Below are 17,059 nucleotides of genomic sequence, written 5' to 3'. Positions count from 1 at the left end.
ACTGGCAATAAAACAGGAACTTGGTATGAAGGTTCCACAATGTTACACTATGATGAACAGGCTTCAAGTTCTTGTAGCAGTATCGTAAATATTGTAGTCAACTTTTTCAAAGTTACAAAGTGCACTTAGTGTGCCGAGTAGCAATGTTATCAATGCTAATTTCAATTTTAGAGGAGCATCAACATGATTCTAAAGTTGTTACTGTAAGGTAAAATCACAGATAGTCTTTTAAATCATCAGACTTGGGCTGAGTGCCATATTATACTCAGCAACCGGAGTGTTAGAACATGAAACTCAGGCAGATTGCCTTATTATAAATAGCAACCAGAGTGTTAGAACATGAAACTCAGGCAGATTGCCTTATTATAAATAGCAACCAGAGTGTTAGAACATGAAACTCAGGCAGATTGCCATATTATACTCGGCAACCGGAGTCTTCGCACATGGAGCTTGTGCAGATTGCCTGTGTTCTCAAGTCTCACACTTTGATACACACGCCACACATGGTATTTCTCACATGGTACTCTCGTTGAGCCAATAAGAATATAGATCGCTCTGTTGTTAGGCAGACCTAGTAAGAGGGTGGAGTTTCAGACGTCGGTGAGCAACTGAAGAAGAATTGCGCACTCCCCCCCGTTGAACAACTGAGAAAGAAATGCGCGCACCCCCACCACCATGCTGAGTGGCATATTATACTCAGCAACCGGAGTGTTAGCACATGAAGCTTGGGCAGATTGCCGTATTATACATGGCAACCAGAGTGTTGGCTCATGAAGCTTGGGCTGATTGCCATATTATACTCAGCAACCGGAGTGTTAGCACATGAAGCTTGGGCAGATTGCCATATTATACTCAGCAACCGGAGTGTTGGCACATGAATTCGGGCTAAGTGCAGAATTATACTAAGCAACCAGAGTGTTAGAGCATGAAGCTTGGGCTGATTGCCATATTATACTCAGCAACCGTAGTGTTAGCACATGAAGCTGGGGCAGATTGCTGTATTATACATGGCAACCAGAGTATTAGAACATAAAGCTTGGACAGATTGCCTTTTTATAAATGGCAACTGGAGTGTTAGCACATAAAGCTTGGGGAGATTGCCATATTACACTCAGCAACCGCAGTGTTAGCACATGAAGCTTGGGCAGATTGCTGTATTATACATGGCAACCGGAGTATTAGCACATGAAGCTTGGTCAGATTGGTGTATTATACTTGGCAACCGGAGTATTAGCACATGAAGCTTGGGCTGAGTGCCGAATAATACATGGCGACCAGAGTGTTAGCACATAATGCTTGGGCAGATTGCCATATTATACTCAGCAACCGGAGTGTATTAACCGGTATTGACTCTACATAATGTTGCTTTCAGACCTTTATTTTGAGAGTGTGTAAAGAGATGTTGAGAGTGTGTGCTGTGTTAGTGGGCTGGCTTTAGCTGCTGTTTCGCTCTGACTGTGCAGATTGAGTTGTGGTGAAACAGACTGAAGGCTGGATTATGTTCAGGTCCTTTAAAACTCCAAGTTTTGATCAGGTTCCTCGAACGGTGCCCTGCCAAAAAAAAAAACGTTGAGACGTGTCCAGTTGGGGTTGATTTATTCAGAAACTCCTGCAGGCAGACCAGATTGGCAAAGATGTTTGTTACAATCTGTTATTGCTATTAAAAGTTCATTGGTCCTCTTGTCTAACTTTTCAAAAGTAAAAAAAATTACCATGTTTCTCTATTCTATTTTTGGCCGTTTTAGTTAAAATATAGAAAATCTAAGATTACTGTAAATAAACGTTAGAGCTTTACCCACTTAAATAGAGTTTTTTTCAGGAAAGAAATATGTGTAGAATACAGTCTTAATAAATAAAATGTTTTTTTTTTTTTTTCGAAGAATTTAAGTTTTGTTTATTTCGGGCCCCCCGATTCTTTTGTTGTTTTGTTTTAAACATGTGATTATTTTTGATTATTTTTAATCAATTAAACCTGTATTAGTGGTTAACAGGGTTCTCAGATTAAATGCAGTTGTCTGTTTTATTTTTAAATTTCAACGAAAAAAAAAAAAACGATTTATTTATTTATTTATTTATTGGACAGAACTAATTGATGAAAAATAAATATTAAATATATAAATATTAGACATTGTCACGCCGGCCACGGCTCATTCTGCGCCCCCTGTTATTTCCACTGAGCATTTAAATGACTATGAGCCGAAAGACTACAGTCCCCAGCACTCTACGGACTACAAACGTGGTGATGTCATGGCACACGTGCCGCAACGTTATGACGCATCTCCGGAAGAGCAGGCTGCGTCTTCCCACACACACACACACACACACTTCCAGGCTATTTGCTAATTCAAATTGCGTCCATTTAAGTCGTGATTTCAATTAAAAAACATTGAATCGTTCAGCCCTATCTTTAGAGGTTTCTTTTTTGTGGAACCTTTTAAAAATGTTGCTAAACATTCTTATAACATTACCTGTTATAAGCTGCTATACAAGCTTGCGGTGGTGTTTGTGTGCACTTATCTCATAAATATAATATTTACAACATGCCATGAAAGCAGCATTTGAACAGGTGATCTATGAACGTATGACCAGAGGGATGTTTTAGGTTTATAGGCTGAAAGACTAGCCAATACTTTTGACAGACAGTTTACATTACATTACATTACATTACATTACATTTGGCAGACGCTTTTGTCCAAAGCGACTTACAATATTGAAGTGCAAATAATAGAAGAGGTTAAGTACAAAAATAATAGAAGTTAAAAATAAAGCATCTATAGATAGGGCCTTAAGCAGGTCAGAGGGAAATAATGGGATAGAGGAGTAGAGAAGAGGAAGAAGGAGAGGAGGTTAGAATTAGTTAGTTTGTTAGAGGTGTTAGGAGAGTAAGGGCTCTTTAAAGAGCTCTGTCTTCAGGAGTTTCTTAAAGATAGCGAGAGATTCTCCTGATCTGGTAGTGGAAGGTAGTTAGTTAGAGGTGTTAGGAGAGTAAGTGCTCTTTGAAGAGCTCTGTCTTCAGGAGTTTCTTAAAGATAGCGAGAGATTCTCCTGAAAACAGCATTTCATAATAAAAAAGTATCTCTAATAATATCCATTATAAATGAAATTCAGATTATTTCTCCTCACAGAATAAGGAGTTCTCCGCTTGGAGCCGATGAGTAATACTCTGCGAAATGTGTTTTATAACTTATACTCTTGTTAAAGCATTAGAGGAGTGTTATGAAACTCTGGATCAGGGCTGCGTTGCGTGGAAATGGGTCAGACCTGGTCATGCACTCCTTCGTGTTTCATGTGGAAGGAAAAGTGGACCCAGGAGGATGTCTTCAGGGAGCTGCAGGGGAGGTGAAGGCCAGAAAAAACACACACACACTATTTCTCCTGCCTGTTCTGATACAGGAATGATAGATAGACGGAGCATTCAGGGTTTGTGGAGTGAAGAAGCAGCACTACAACATCGGTGTTTCTGCCTCATATATTAATGGATTCCAGCCACTGCTTCCAGAACTTCAGGATGAATTAAATTTAAAAATTAAATTAAAGTTACAAAACTCTGCAGAGGACTTTTAATTTGAAACAAAGCATGGTAACACTTTACAATAAGGGTCACAAATAACAGTGACTTACCACAGTATTAATAAATGCCTTTATTAACTATTGATTGATACGTTTTAGGACTTTATTAAACATTCCTAAATTGTACTGATTATGAATGTTGAGAATAAAAATGAATTGAAATATTAGTTAAAACATATCGTAATGATTAACTCTTTCATGCATGAATTATGACAACATGAATCAACATGATTTTTTTATGAACTTATATGAACTTAGGAAATCATATTTTTGAGTGTTTAGTTACAAGTAATGCATATTGCACGAATAGAAAAAAATCAATGAATGGAAGATGGAAAGGAATTAATGGAAAAATCATGATTTTAAATACATTTATATCAACATTTTGGCGCAAGAACTTGCCAATAGACGTTACATTATTTATTATCAGTTATTTCTTCCTCTTAAAACACTGTCATGCATCAATAGTGGTACACTATTAACAGTTGTCCACTATAGTGACCACCATGCATGAAAAGGTTAATAACATTATTAGTATTAACTATTGGTAATTAATAATTTGTTGATACTTTCTGTGGTAATTAGTAATAACTAATGCACCCTTATTGTAAAGTTTTACCCAAAGCATATATATTGGAAATGCAAAAAGAGAGTGATGTATAATAAGGAGGACAAGGAGAGGAGAGAATAGATAGTAAATTAAATAACTAATGTTATTTACAGAAATACTTATTATAAAATTATTTTTTTTTAATTTTGTAGATTAATACTAATTGAGTAATCCAAACTATTAAGAAAAATATATAGAATTAATTACTAAACAAAAAGTGTTAAACCATCCAGAATATGTTTTATATTTAAATTCTACAAAGCATCATCTTGGCTTCATTTTCTCAGTCAGTTTTATGAAGTAGAGTCACCTGGAATTCAGGCTTTCAGTTAACAGCTGTGCTGTACTCGTCAAGAGTTAATTGCTTGAATTTCTTGCCTCTTAATAAAGTGTTTGAGAGCATCAGTTAAAGTAAAGTAGTGAAGAGGTAGAGTTACAGGTATACAGTGAATAACAGCTCTATATATAGAGTAATGTTCTAATCCAGATTATGAGAAGCAAGAACTACTCAACTAAGTAAAGAAAAACAAAAATATGAATGAAAAATGAAGGTCAGTAAATAAGAAAAAAATCAAGAACTTTAATAGTATCTTCAAGTGCAGTCACCCTCAAAGACCCTCAATAGCGGTATGGTGAAACTGGCACTCATCAGGACCGCCTCAGGAAATGAAGAGCAAGAGTTACCTCTTTTGCACAGGAAAAGTTCATGAGAGTTACCAGCCTCAGAAACTGCAAGTTATGTGTTCCCTCACAGTCTGGATCATTTCAGTGTTAATTTACAATGTAGGACAATAATAATTAAATGAGAAGGTGTGTCCAAACTTCTTCCTGGAGCTGTATGTTGTAGAAAACATCATACAAATAATCCTGAATTGAACTGCCCGTCTCTTTTATGTGTAATTGTGTGACTGTAATTCTGCTGGCTGGTGTGTTTCTTTGGCAACACTTTATAATAATATTTTTAATATACTCATTAATAAACCATCAACTAATGATTAATAACTGTTATTTGTCACATTTTAGAAACTACAAAGTTGCTATCACATTTGTAAATACCAATGAACGCATTGGCAACATGAACTGCAAATGATAAACATGTGTTTAAAATGCGTATTTACTAGCAATTTATTAATGTTCAAAATATGATGAGCTAATGATTTGCTAACATTTTTAATATAAATAACCATGCTGATAAATAAGTGTCATGTGTGAGCAGGTGTTAATATTTAAATTCTGATTAACTGCTGCTTTGTTCACATCTACTGATAATTAGTTAAAAATATATTAATGGAAGTTATTATAAAGTGTTACCGTTTCGTCTGTAGAGTTTTATTAGTAAACGACTCTATTGGCCTCTTATTTTCTTCTCTTTGTTTTTCTGTGTGTGTTTTTTTTAGGAAGAAGTGCTGTGGGGGCTATAAGTTTGTCCTGGGCCAGTGCATTCCAGAAGGTAGGAACTGACTCGCTGGTTTGGAAAGCATGCCTCTGATTTTGGAAGCGTCTCCTTGTGTCCCTGAGGCTTCCTAAACGAAATCGCCCATTAAAAAAAACCCTCAGATTCCTTTATGTTGCTTTAACCTTTTCAGAACACCTAAAATAGGCTGGCAGCTTCTGCATACACACACACACATACTCACACACAAATACACACACACACACAGCGCTGGGTGCTTGTGATTAGCGTGGGATTTCTACATTGGGAATTTATCCATAAAATTAACACACAAGCAGCAGAACTGTCGTTTAGATGGGTGGTTCTGGATCAGGAGTTAAAACCGCTAACACGATTTTGCTCATAACTGTCAGCGGCCGCGCCAAGCTTTCCCGCACGAGGAACAATTTACACGGTGTGTGTGTATTAGTGGTTTGTTTTATGTTCCTGTATGAGGCAGTTTAATGGCTATTTTCCGTCCGGCTGAACCGCTGTCCTCACCTGCTCTGACGTCTCTGATGAGAAACACAGAGCTGTGGTCTGAAGGAGGGTCCGCATTCTTTCCCAGAGTCAGATATATAGATATACAGACACAGGCTGGACCAGCGTCTGGCCTGGCTGCTCATAGCACCAAACTAGGGATTAGGGCTGTATTATAAATCGTATTTTATCATTATTGTAACAAAAATAAATAAATTTTAAGTTTTCACGATAAACATAACGAAAGAGACATTGAAGTTGCAGATTATGGTCACATGACTTAACAAGGCTAAAGGTAAATTGAGGTAAAGCAATGTAAAGACAGGTAGTATCAACTAGGGGTGGGCGATATGGCCCTAAAATAATATCACGATATTTGATGGTATTTTCGCGATAACGATATTCTTGTCGATATGACAAAACACTTTAAAAAAAAACTATTTAAAAAATACAATATACACTGCAAGAAAATAATAATAAAAAAAATTACATACAATATAATACTGCACACGCTGTTAGAGCGAGATATAAAAAATACAAGAATTTTATCAGATTTGTAACAGAAGTCAATTATCCAGAATGTCATGATACTAATAATACTACTAATGCACTCCATATATCTCCATATATCCAGGATTAAAGTAAAATAAATGATACTGTACAGATATAATCTGTCTCTAGCAGATACATAGTGGGAATTGGGATGGGTGATATGGCACGATATTTTAGGATATAATATCGTTCACGATATTTTTAAAAATTTGACGATATTATCGTGTACGATACGATATGGCACACCCCTAGTATCAACTTTTTGTAACCATTTTAGCATTTTACAACTCACAGTACAAAACTATTTATAGTATCATTGAAAAGTTTAAACACACCTAAATTCTGTATTTTTTTATTTTTAAATATTCTGCATTGTAGATTATTACTAAAGTCATCCAAACTATGAAGAAAAAACATATGGAATTAATGTGTTTGAGAGCATCAGTTGTAAAGTAGTGAAGAGGTAGAGTTACAGGCATACAGTGAATAACTTTCTTTGAGTAATGTTCTAATCCAGATTATGGCAAGAACTCCCCAGGTAAGTAAATAAAAAATTACTTTAAGAAATTAAAATAAAAAAAATATCCATTAAAAAAATTCAAGAACTTTAAAAGTATCCTCAAGCGCAGTCAAAAAGACTATCAAAAACTTTGTGATGTGATGAAACTGGCTCTCATCAGGTTGCCCTAGAAAAGTAGGAGCAAGAGTTGCCTCTGTTGCACAGGATAAGTTGATCAGAGCTACCAGCTTCGGAAACCACAAGTTAAAAACAGCTCCACAGATAAGAGCACCTAAATGCTCCGTATTCTGGTTTGTTTAACACTTTTAACCCTTGTGTGGTGTTCTGGTCTGTGGGACCCGTTTTCATTTTTCATCAAATGATACTAAAAAAATATTTTTTCTAATTCAAACTCATTGGCATTGGCTCATTTTTTGTGAAAAACATATATCAAAACACATTTTCGATAAACACACACTGTACATCCCCCCCCCCACACACACATTTATATTACATACAGTATGTTTGGCTAAGGGCTAATAAACATTGCTTCATTTGTAAATTTGAAACTAAACAAATTTTCTACTCATATCTTGAGTTTAATTCATTTTCTTTTACATTTTATTAAAAAACTAATAAAAAAAAAGAGTAGCACTTTTTGAAAGAAATGTAACATAAGAAAGGTAAAGGGCAAATATTAACCATGTAAGCTGTTTATATTGCTTGCAATTTAGGTGAAGCAAGCATGTGTAAAGCATTTTAATGTAAAATTGCTTAATTTTGCAGAATTAAATACAAGTAACAAAGTAAACGAGTAACAAAAATATGAACACCACACAAGGGTTAAGTTACTACATGATTCCATATGCTTTCCTTCGTTGTCTGGATCACTTTAGTAATCATTTACAGTGTAGGGATAAAATAAATGAACCATTGAATGAGAAGGTGTGTCCTTTTGAACTTTTGACTGGCACTGTATATATAGTCACTGTCACAATAAAAAAAAACTTTAAATTGATCTATTCCTCAAAAATATGCAGACATTTAAGGCACCTGCATCCCTTTGCCTGTATGTGTTTTGTTTGTGTGTTTAGATTATGACGTGTGTGCTGGCGCCCCCTGTGAGCAGCAGTGCACGGATCACTTTGGCCGTGTGGTCTGCACCTGTTACTCTGGGTACCGATACGACAGAGAGCGCCATAGAAACCGGGAGAAACCCTACTGTCTGGGTGAGTGCTGTTTTTTGTCCTATTTTTCATTAATAAAGGTTCAGGTAGCGGCTATTTACTAATATTTTGGGTTAACTGTTTGGCAGCTGAGAACAGTCCATCATCAGTGTCCTGTGAGTAGCACAGTAGTGAGTGGACACTGTTTAAAAAGTCCAACGGCAGAAAAAAAAAATAATAATACAAGACAAATTATGTTCCAAAAAAAGAGTTTTATACATATTCAGAAAACTCTGAAACAAGAGGGCAAAATACAAATGAAGGTTATAGACATCTAGAAAGGACTTGTGTCAAATTTGTGCACTTTATCTTATAATTCATTGGGAATGAAGGAAAACGTGACTTCTTTTTTTGGGGGGGCCAGTGATTGGTGTTGGGTAGGGGAACAGACCTTTCTTTAATGCACCTCTATTACTAAACATTTGTAAAATTTAAAATTTTAAATAACAGTTGTTTAAATAACAAAGTCTTCTTCAACAAAATCTTGGCAGATCTGGGACCTTATTTACTAAAGCTGTATAGGTACTAAAACATTGCGTAAGCCACGTTTCATGCTCACGTAAGATGTACTAAATGAGACTTGAACATGAACATTTTTGTTGAGCAGAAGTTGAGCAGGTAAAACATGAAATATCTTGGGTTTTATATACTAGGGCTGCACGATATATCGTTTAAGCATCATGAGTATGATGTGCACATGCGGCGTGTGATGTCACTATAAATCAATAAAATAAATAAAATCAAACATATCATTGTGCAACGTTTTGATTCTTGACACAAGAAGCAGATACACAGCGCTGTCTCTGTGTCTGTGTGAGTGACAGGCTGCTGCTGCCTGAGAAGCACAAGGGGGAGGGGGAGCAGATAGAGTAGTAAACACGAGGTAACCTCACGCATGGCCTCCATCCACATGGTTGGGCACCTGCTTGTAAACGTGAGCATGTGTGGGAAGCTGTCCGGCACAGTTTTGTGGTGCATATATTTCCAGTTACAGCTGAATCTCGCTTTTATTAACCTTCTAAAAAGCAATTTAAATGTCTGATTAAAGGTCAGATTACTGTTGTTTTGCTGTTACTGTTTTCCTCGGGTTTTGAGTGCTCTGCGCTGACTCGGCTCTTAATCGGTCCGGACACGAGACAGCACTTGGGACATTGTATTGAACATAGTTCAATATCGCCATATATATTACATAAAAAAAAACATTTGCAATGTATTTTTTTTCCAATATCGTGCAGCCCTTGTTCATACTGTCTGCAATCAAATAAATAAAAGTCACAGTAACTGTAATTTCTCACTCCCTCCTTCTTACTCCATTCAGATATTGATGAATGTGGCAGCAAAAATGAGACAGTATGCTCTCAAATCTGCATCAACACCCCCGGCAGCTACAGGTGTGAGTGTGAGAAAGGCTTTTATCTCGAGCAGGACGGGAGGACATGCAGCAGGGGCGAGAGAGGTAACCTTTTAACTCCCTTCTCTTTCTCTCTCTCTCTCTCTCTCCAACTCTCTCTCTCTCTTTCTGCTACATTTCCAGTTGTGAATAAACGTATCTCTCTCTGTGTAAACTGGTCTGTTAATAGGAGATGTAGTGTTAAATCCGCTCACCTGGTAATCATTACCCGTCACTTCCCTCTGCCTGTCTAAATAAACCTCCTCCCCTCAGTCGACTCGTCGCAGGAAAACTCCTTCACTGGAGCGGAGAATAGGGAGGCTGTAGGTTCGGTGTGTTAATGGAGTGATGGTGTGTGAGATCCGCTCATTCCTCCCTAACACTTGTTCTTCTCTGTTCAGAATCACGATCGTTTTATTCACCAGATACAGGAATACCTGGTACAGGAATCTCTATAGCTGTGTTTAAAACTGATAAATCCAATTATAGTCATTTATAGCAACTGCTGCTAGCTTTTTGTATCTTGGACATAATCCTGTTTAATCTAAAAGCATAGATAAATCATAGCTAATTAGCATGCACAGCTAATTTGTCAAAAAAAAAACTTTATTTAGAGTTTAGTTTAGTATAGAGTTCAAATAAAAATACTAGTGCATCTCAAAAAAATTTAAATATCATTGAAAAGTTGCTTTATTTCAGTAATTTAGTTCAAAATATGAAACTCATATATTTTATAGATGTATTACACACAGATTGATCAATTTTAAGCGTTTATTTCTTTTATTGTTGCTGATTATGAAAATAAGAATGGTATTATGTAAGAGCAATTGGTACTTTTGCCAGAGTGGGCAATGTGCCAAGTCCTGCTGGAAAATGAAATCCGCATCTCCATAAAAGTTGTCAGTAGCGGGAAGCATGAAGTGCTGCAGGGTCTCCTGGATTGGATGTGGATGTGATTTCTACCAGAATGGTCCCCCTTTATAATAAGAGTCTCTAATAACTGTCTATTAACACAGTAACAGTGTATGTAATAACAGTGTAACTACTGGTTATGCATGTTGTACAGGTTATATATTTGCTAACACTGGTTAAAGCTGATTTTTCACAACTTAATAGTGCAAAGTAGGGTGAGTGTACCTACAAGTGTCATGGTGTGTGTAAATTCTCACACAAAAAAAAAAAGTTTTCGGAAAAAGCAAATACATTTATATTCCCCCAGTATCTCTTGTCTGGTGTGTAATTAGGGCTGTAATTGTTTTTTTTAATACTCACCGGCCGAGTGACACAGTGTCTCGTCAGCATGGCAGTTCGTTCCTGTGTTATTTGTGCAAATATCACATCCGTGGTCTATGCTTTGCCCAGTAATTTAGAGCTAAGGAACAAATCGTCGATGTCCAATTAAAAACACTTATCTCCAAAACAGCAACTTTACAGGAGAGAGAAAAAACTTGTAAACTTTCGATAGAGATCAATGTAAAAGAGTTGATTTCAGGTAATTTTGAAGAGTTTCTATTGGTCCGTTCATCAATAAATTTTGGCAGTGTAAGAGACTGAGAGAGGTTTTCTGTTCAAATTATGGAGTAAATTAAAAATCGACAAAAACATTTTTTGTTTTTCATAGGACAGCGGCAAAATGGTTCGAATTTTTCTATAGAACACCACCAGCGAAGCACAAATCTTGATTTTTTCCTCAGGGATCAATAAAGTATCTATCTATCTATCTATCTATCTATCTATCTATCTATCTATCTATCTATCTATCTATCTATCTATCTATCTATCTATCTAATTAAGATATGTAGGTGTATGTTGAAATGTTGAGTTCTGTTGAAACAAGTAAAACAAACTATCTATAACAGTCTATACCAGTCTATAACAGTCTATAACAGGTGTATAATGCCTCTAATTTGAACCTGAAACAGTAGAGAAGTGCAGATGGTCTAGAACACCCCCTTGTTTCTCCGGAGTGGAGGTTTAAAACACGTTCATGCGTGTGGCAGGAAAACCGCCACTAATGTAATGGCTGCGTGTTTGGTATGGAAATGGGTGTTTTGACTGTTTTTTTTTTACGCGCTGCTTTTGCTAAATCTCACGCAACCCTTTAAGATCAGCTCTGGAAGATGAAGGCGCTCTGAAGGCTGCTGGTGAGTTGGAATTGAGTTGGATTGGAGCTGAAGAGAAGCCAGCGTGCTCCGTATGTGTGGTCTTCAACATCATCTGCTTCTTCATGTGCTCCGGTTTTGCCCCTGGGCACCCCTCCCACCCTCTGCAATCCACATTTAGCCGTCAATCTGAGCCCACAGCACAAAACCAACTCACGGCTGGTGTGACACATTTATAAGACTCTGCTTCCTGCCTCCGCTGACCCGTCTCTGAGGGCTACGGCTAATGATTCAAGCTAGCATTAGCGCTAAGTAGCCACTCATCTTACAGACAAGGTCATCCTGGGTTTGCTTCCTTGATGATGATGATGATAATGATGCGCCGTGTGATCATGTATGTGTGTGTGTGTGTGTGTGTGTGTGCTCCCACATTCCACACATACAGAAAGGGAAGGGAGGAATTTCCAGACCAGTGAGTTTATCAGGGAGTAGACGGATGTGTGTGTGTGTGTGTGTGGGGGAGGAGTGTGTGTGGGGGTGTATGTGTACATATGTGAGGGGGTGGTTTAATACTTTTGGATTTTGTTGAAGAGAAGTGAGTGCACCATCATGTCAGTCATTTCAGTCTAAATGAGCAGAAACTGTCACGCAAAAACCTCTTATCTCATAAATGAAGAGCTTTATATAAAGTTAAATAGCAAATATAAATGCACAAGAAAAAAACAAAATACATTTTCACTTAATAACCAACCAATTGGTTTGCTTTTTCTGTTTTATTTATTAAGTTCTTATTCCATGTTTTTTCATTCATTTTAAAATGTCTAGTTGTGGTCTCTAGTATGAATGAATGCCATGTGAGCTGTTTTTTGGTGAAAAAAGGTGCTCCAGTGAACCAGTATAATAGTGCTTTAGTCCAGTGGAAGAGTGGAAAGGACAGAATCTATAGGATTTCAGCTATTGCTCATGAATATTCATAAATGCAAATATATCACCTCTGATTGGCTAACAGCACTGCGAGGCAGTGAGATGAAAAACAATTTGAAGCGTTTTAAAAGACATTTTTACACTCATAAAACGCCAAATCCACTGGAGATCCTATGTAAACCTTGCTACCTACACACAGAGGTGAGAAGTCCAGGTCCAGAAAGTAAAAATCCACCCCAGGGATTTTCCTTTTACTTGTTACTGCATTTAATGGAACACAAATAAAAATTAGATAAAAAATAAAAGGCTTTAAACTGAGTGTTTCTTGTAATTATCAAAAATAAGACATTAATAGCTTAAAAATGGCATAAACATTTTCTTTATATTTACCTATTTTTCATCTTCTTAACTACACAGCACTGTCATTTTACAGGTACATAAACCCTGTATGAAGTAAAGTTATTCTAGTAATAAACTGTAATAAACAAATTTAGCAAAATTAGCCAATAATCTGGCTAAAAGAATTAACCTCTTAAGATGCCAGCTGTTTGTGCATTTTCCTCAGATATTGCACACCCAAATATTGAAGCTTTATACTCAAGACAAATATGAACCAAAGGCAATTTCATAAAGTATTATCACTGAAAAACCTTTAAAGTTTTAGACTTTTAGACATTTTAGTTTTAGAAAAAATATTATTCAATGATCAAAACACAACAGCAACAATGAAATAAATCTTGTGACATTGCAGAAGCTTATCAAAACAATGCCACAGTGAATACATGCCGTAATCAAAGCTAAAGGTGGTCCAACCGAATATTAGAGTGTGACCGTTTTTGGTGACATTTTTTTTATTTTAGGCTATTTCTGAACCTGTAGTGACTCTGTAGTGAATCTGGTTGTGTTAAATGGGCTGATTCTCTTTTTCTCTCTTTTTTTTATTTATTGCAGCACCACTCTTTGATAATGTGATGAAGGCGGGGACATGCTCGGCCACATGTGAAGATTTCCAACAGATCAAAATGACTGTTTTCCAGCTTAAACAGAAGGTACGTGTTGATTGTTACATTCTTTGCATGAACTTCTTCTGAAAAACAGAAACTGTTAAAGCAGCATCATGTGAAAATTGATATTTGTTGTTCTTGGACTCTCTCACAAGTTTATACAAATTATGCTTTGAGTTCCCCCTTAATGTACATGTTCCACACATGCACAGCTGTACACATGCTTTTGTTGACAAGCTGAATTAAGAGAGCCTGGTAAACTGAGGTATAATAAGGTGGGAATAATAATTTACACTTTATTTGAGAGCTACCCACATAAAGGCTTTATTACACATTTATAAGCATTAAATAATGCAGAATTCAGAAGAAATGTTGTGAAAATCTTATTTCATGCCTTAAATAGATGTTTTTTTCTGTATAATAGTTCTTATTAACCATATTTAATAATTATTAAATATATTATACACACTCAAGCATGTTGTATCAATACAATCTTATTCAAACAATGCTTTCTAAAAACATTATTCAGTGCTTATTAATGTGCTATGGAGCCTCTATGTATTGTATGTACTCTATGTTCGAATAAAGCTCCATAGTTCTGGTGAGAGCTCTTATGCAGCTCTACCAGAGTTACATAGTGCAGTAGCAGCGTTCAGAACTGGATCAGATACACCTTTTTTCTTTAGTATAGTCAGTGAAGCATTAAATGATTCTAAAACTGCTATTATACAGTAAAATGCTGCATAATTCTGCTTTAAAGAGACTGATTTAAAGACTTGTCATTCAGTAACTGCTATAAATGCTTCTCTTATTCTGTTCTACACATGGTGTTGGTGTTTAGAGTTGAGTGTCCAGGTGATAGTATTTCAAGAACACGGCCTGTTTGGATGGTATACAGGTCTACAGGGACTGGCTCGTGGGTTTATATGGTAATAAAGCGTGATTGAAATGACCTCGCCGCGGGTGCTGTGACCTCAGGCCGTCCTTGGAAGCTGCTGGTCAACCAGAGGAGAGAGAAAGAGAAAGTGGGAACGAGGGAAGAGAGCTTTTCACTCATCTGTCAGCAGAGTGTGTTCAGTTTGTCTGTAAGTTTTGAGATTTAGGAGATTTAGGGCCCTCTCTGGTGAGAATAGGTAATTGCACTGAGCATGCGGAAAAATCATTTTAAACTGGGAGGGTGTGATGCGGTCTCCTTTCAGAGTGGATGAATCTGATTCCAGGTTATGTTCAGTCAGAGAGAGAGAGAGAGAGAGAGACAGAAAGAGAGAGTTCAGACAGAAACTTCACTCCTTCATTTCTTTGTTTTTACTATGAGTAAATGAGCTACTGAGCTCTGAGCTTCCCCTTCTGAAGTCTCCATTGCTCCACCAGTCGCTTGCGTTCAGTTAAACTGAGACGGATCCTCTTTTAGAGGCTGTACGTGTGACGTACTCCTGCGAAAAGCGACCAGACACCCCAGTTTTTAGAATGAAAATTTAAGGCTTAGCAGGGATGGTTGTTTCAGCACACTGAAACACAATATTTGGAAACACTTTATTTTAAGGAACCCAAATTAGGCGCTTATTAATGTCCTATTATTTGCTTAGTAAAGCCTCAATTAGACATTTGAAAATTATTTATTCACTACTTATTAGGCTTTATTCTGTGTAAGTGTTATTGATGCTTAATTAGCGGTCTGTTATGTGGAAATGATTAATAACGGCTGTATTAGTTCTTATAGTGTACAATAAACAGTTGTGTTAGCACCCTGTTAAGCAGATTATTAAGCATTAACTATTAGCTAAGTCAACATGGCTGTGCTGGAGTTAATAAAAGCTTAATAAGTCACTAATAGATCAAGACGTGCACCATATTCTAAAGTGAGGTTCTGTTCATCACTAATTAGACACTAAAAAGAACTGAATAAACATTTAATCAATCACAGACCACTGATTAAGCACCAATGACACTAACATAAAATAAAGTCTAGTAAGTAGTCAATAAATCATTTACAAATTTCTAATTAAGGCTTTATTAAGCAAATAATAAGACATTAATAAGCGCCTAATTTGTGTTCCTTAAAATAAAGTGTTACCCAATATTTTATCCATATTCTTCTCCACTCAGAAATGCTTTTGCTTATTATAGAACTACAAATTGATGTATATGATCATTGGAGCTGATGTAAGTAATATTAGACGTAGAAACAAGCAGGTGGTCATAATGTTATGCATGATTGATGTACATTCATGAACAGAATATGAATAGAGTTGTGTATAAAAACAGTATGAGCTCAGATCTGTGTGGTGTTTTTCATCAGCTTTAATCACAGCGTTCAGAGGACACGCTGAGCACCGTGGGAAATGCAGAAAAACCTGAAATATGCCCACTTTTTCACTACATCTTATACACCCACTCACACACACACACACACACACACACACACAACCAAAGCCAAATGGCTTTTAAATTGCTTTCAATCGGCTGAATCCAGACACTCATATAGATTTATGTCTGATAGCCTGAGGCTACAGCCGGCACGCATGCTGGGCAACCTCACTAGAGTGTGTGTGTGTGTGTGTGTGTGTGTGTTTAGTGAAAATATGGTCCTGACTCATGGCTTCATTTTGTTTTTAGTATCATTCAAAAGTTTTGTTTTAGTACAGTACCAGCCAAAGGTACTTTAGTTTTTATTAGTTTTTTAATAAAATGTAAAAGAAAATGAATTAAACTCAAGATATGAGTAGAAAATTTGGTTAGTTTCAAATTCACAAATGAAGCAATGTTTATTAACCCTTGGCCAAATAAATTTTAAGTAATACAAATGTGTAGGGCGGGGGGGTTTGGGGGGGGGGTGTACAGTGTGTGTTTATCGAAAATGTGTTTTGATATATGTTTTTCACAAAAAATGAGCCAATGCCAATGAGTTTGAGTTAGAAAAAATATTTTTTAAGTATCGTTTGATGAAAAATGAAAACGGGTCCCACAGACCCCGAACACCACACAAGGGTTAATGCATTATAATCACAGTTCATGATGCATAATAAACATGGCTATGATGAATTATACATTTTTATAAATATGTATAGCCATGTTTATAATGCCCTATGAATGCATTATATCGTCTTATGAGTATGTTTATAGAGTCTTATAGAGATGACATTCATAGAAAGTGTTACCGTATGTACTTATAGAAATATAAATTCTAATGTATGAATCAGTGGAGAATTATAAAAATGTGTGTATATGAAATAAAATAAAACCAATGGAACGTATGTTTGACCCTGTTTT

General features: G+C 36.4%; 1 protein-coding gene across 1 annotated transcript in view; it reads left to right on the top strand.

Moving 5' to 3' along the window:
* The window catches only part of ccbe1 (collagen and calcium binding EGF domains 1), a 107,745-nt gene that overhangs the window by 65,827 nt on the left and 24,859 nt on the right, over positions 1-17,059 (top strand). The window contains exons 3-6 of the mRNA XM_022676547.2: positions 5,578-5,630; positions 8,238-8,372; positions 9,688-9,825; positions 13,737-13,834. Coding sequence (XP_022532268.2) covers positions 5,578-5,630; positions 8,238-8,372; positions 9,688-9,825; positions 13,737-13,834 — 424 coding nt within the window. The remainder of the gene's footprint in view (positions 1-5,577; positions 5,631-8,237; positions 8,373-9,687; positions 9,826-13,736; positions 13,835-17,059) is intronic.

The sequence above is a fragment of the Astyanax mexicanus genome, chromosome 17 (assembly GCF_023375975.1).
Source record: "Astyanax mexicanus isolate ESR-SI-001 chromosome 17, AstMex3_surface, whole genome shotgun sequence".
Taxonomy (NCBI): Eukaryota; Metazoa; Chordata; class Actinopteri; order Characiformes; family Acestrorhamphidae; genus Astyanax; species Astyanax mexicanus.
This window is presented reverse-complemented; position numbering and strand designations above follow the sequence as displayed.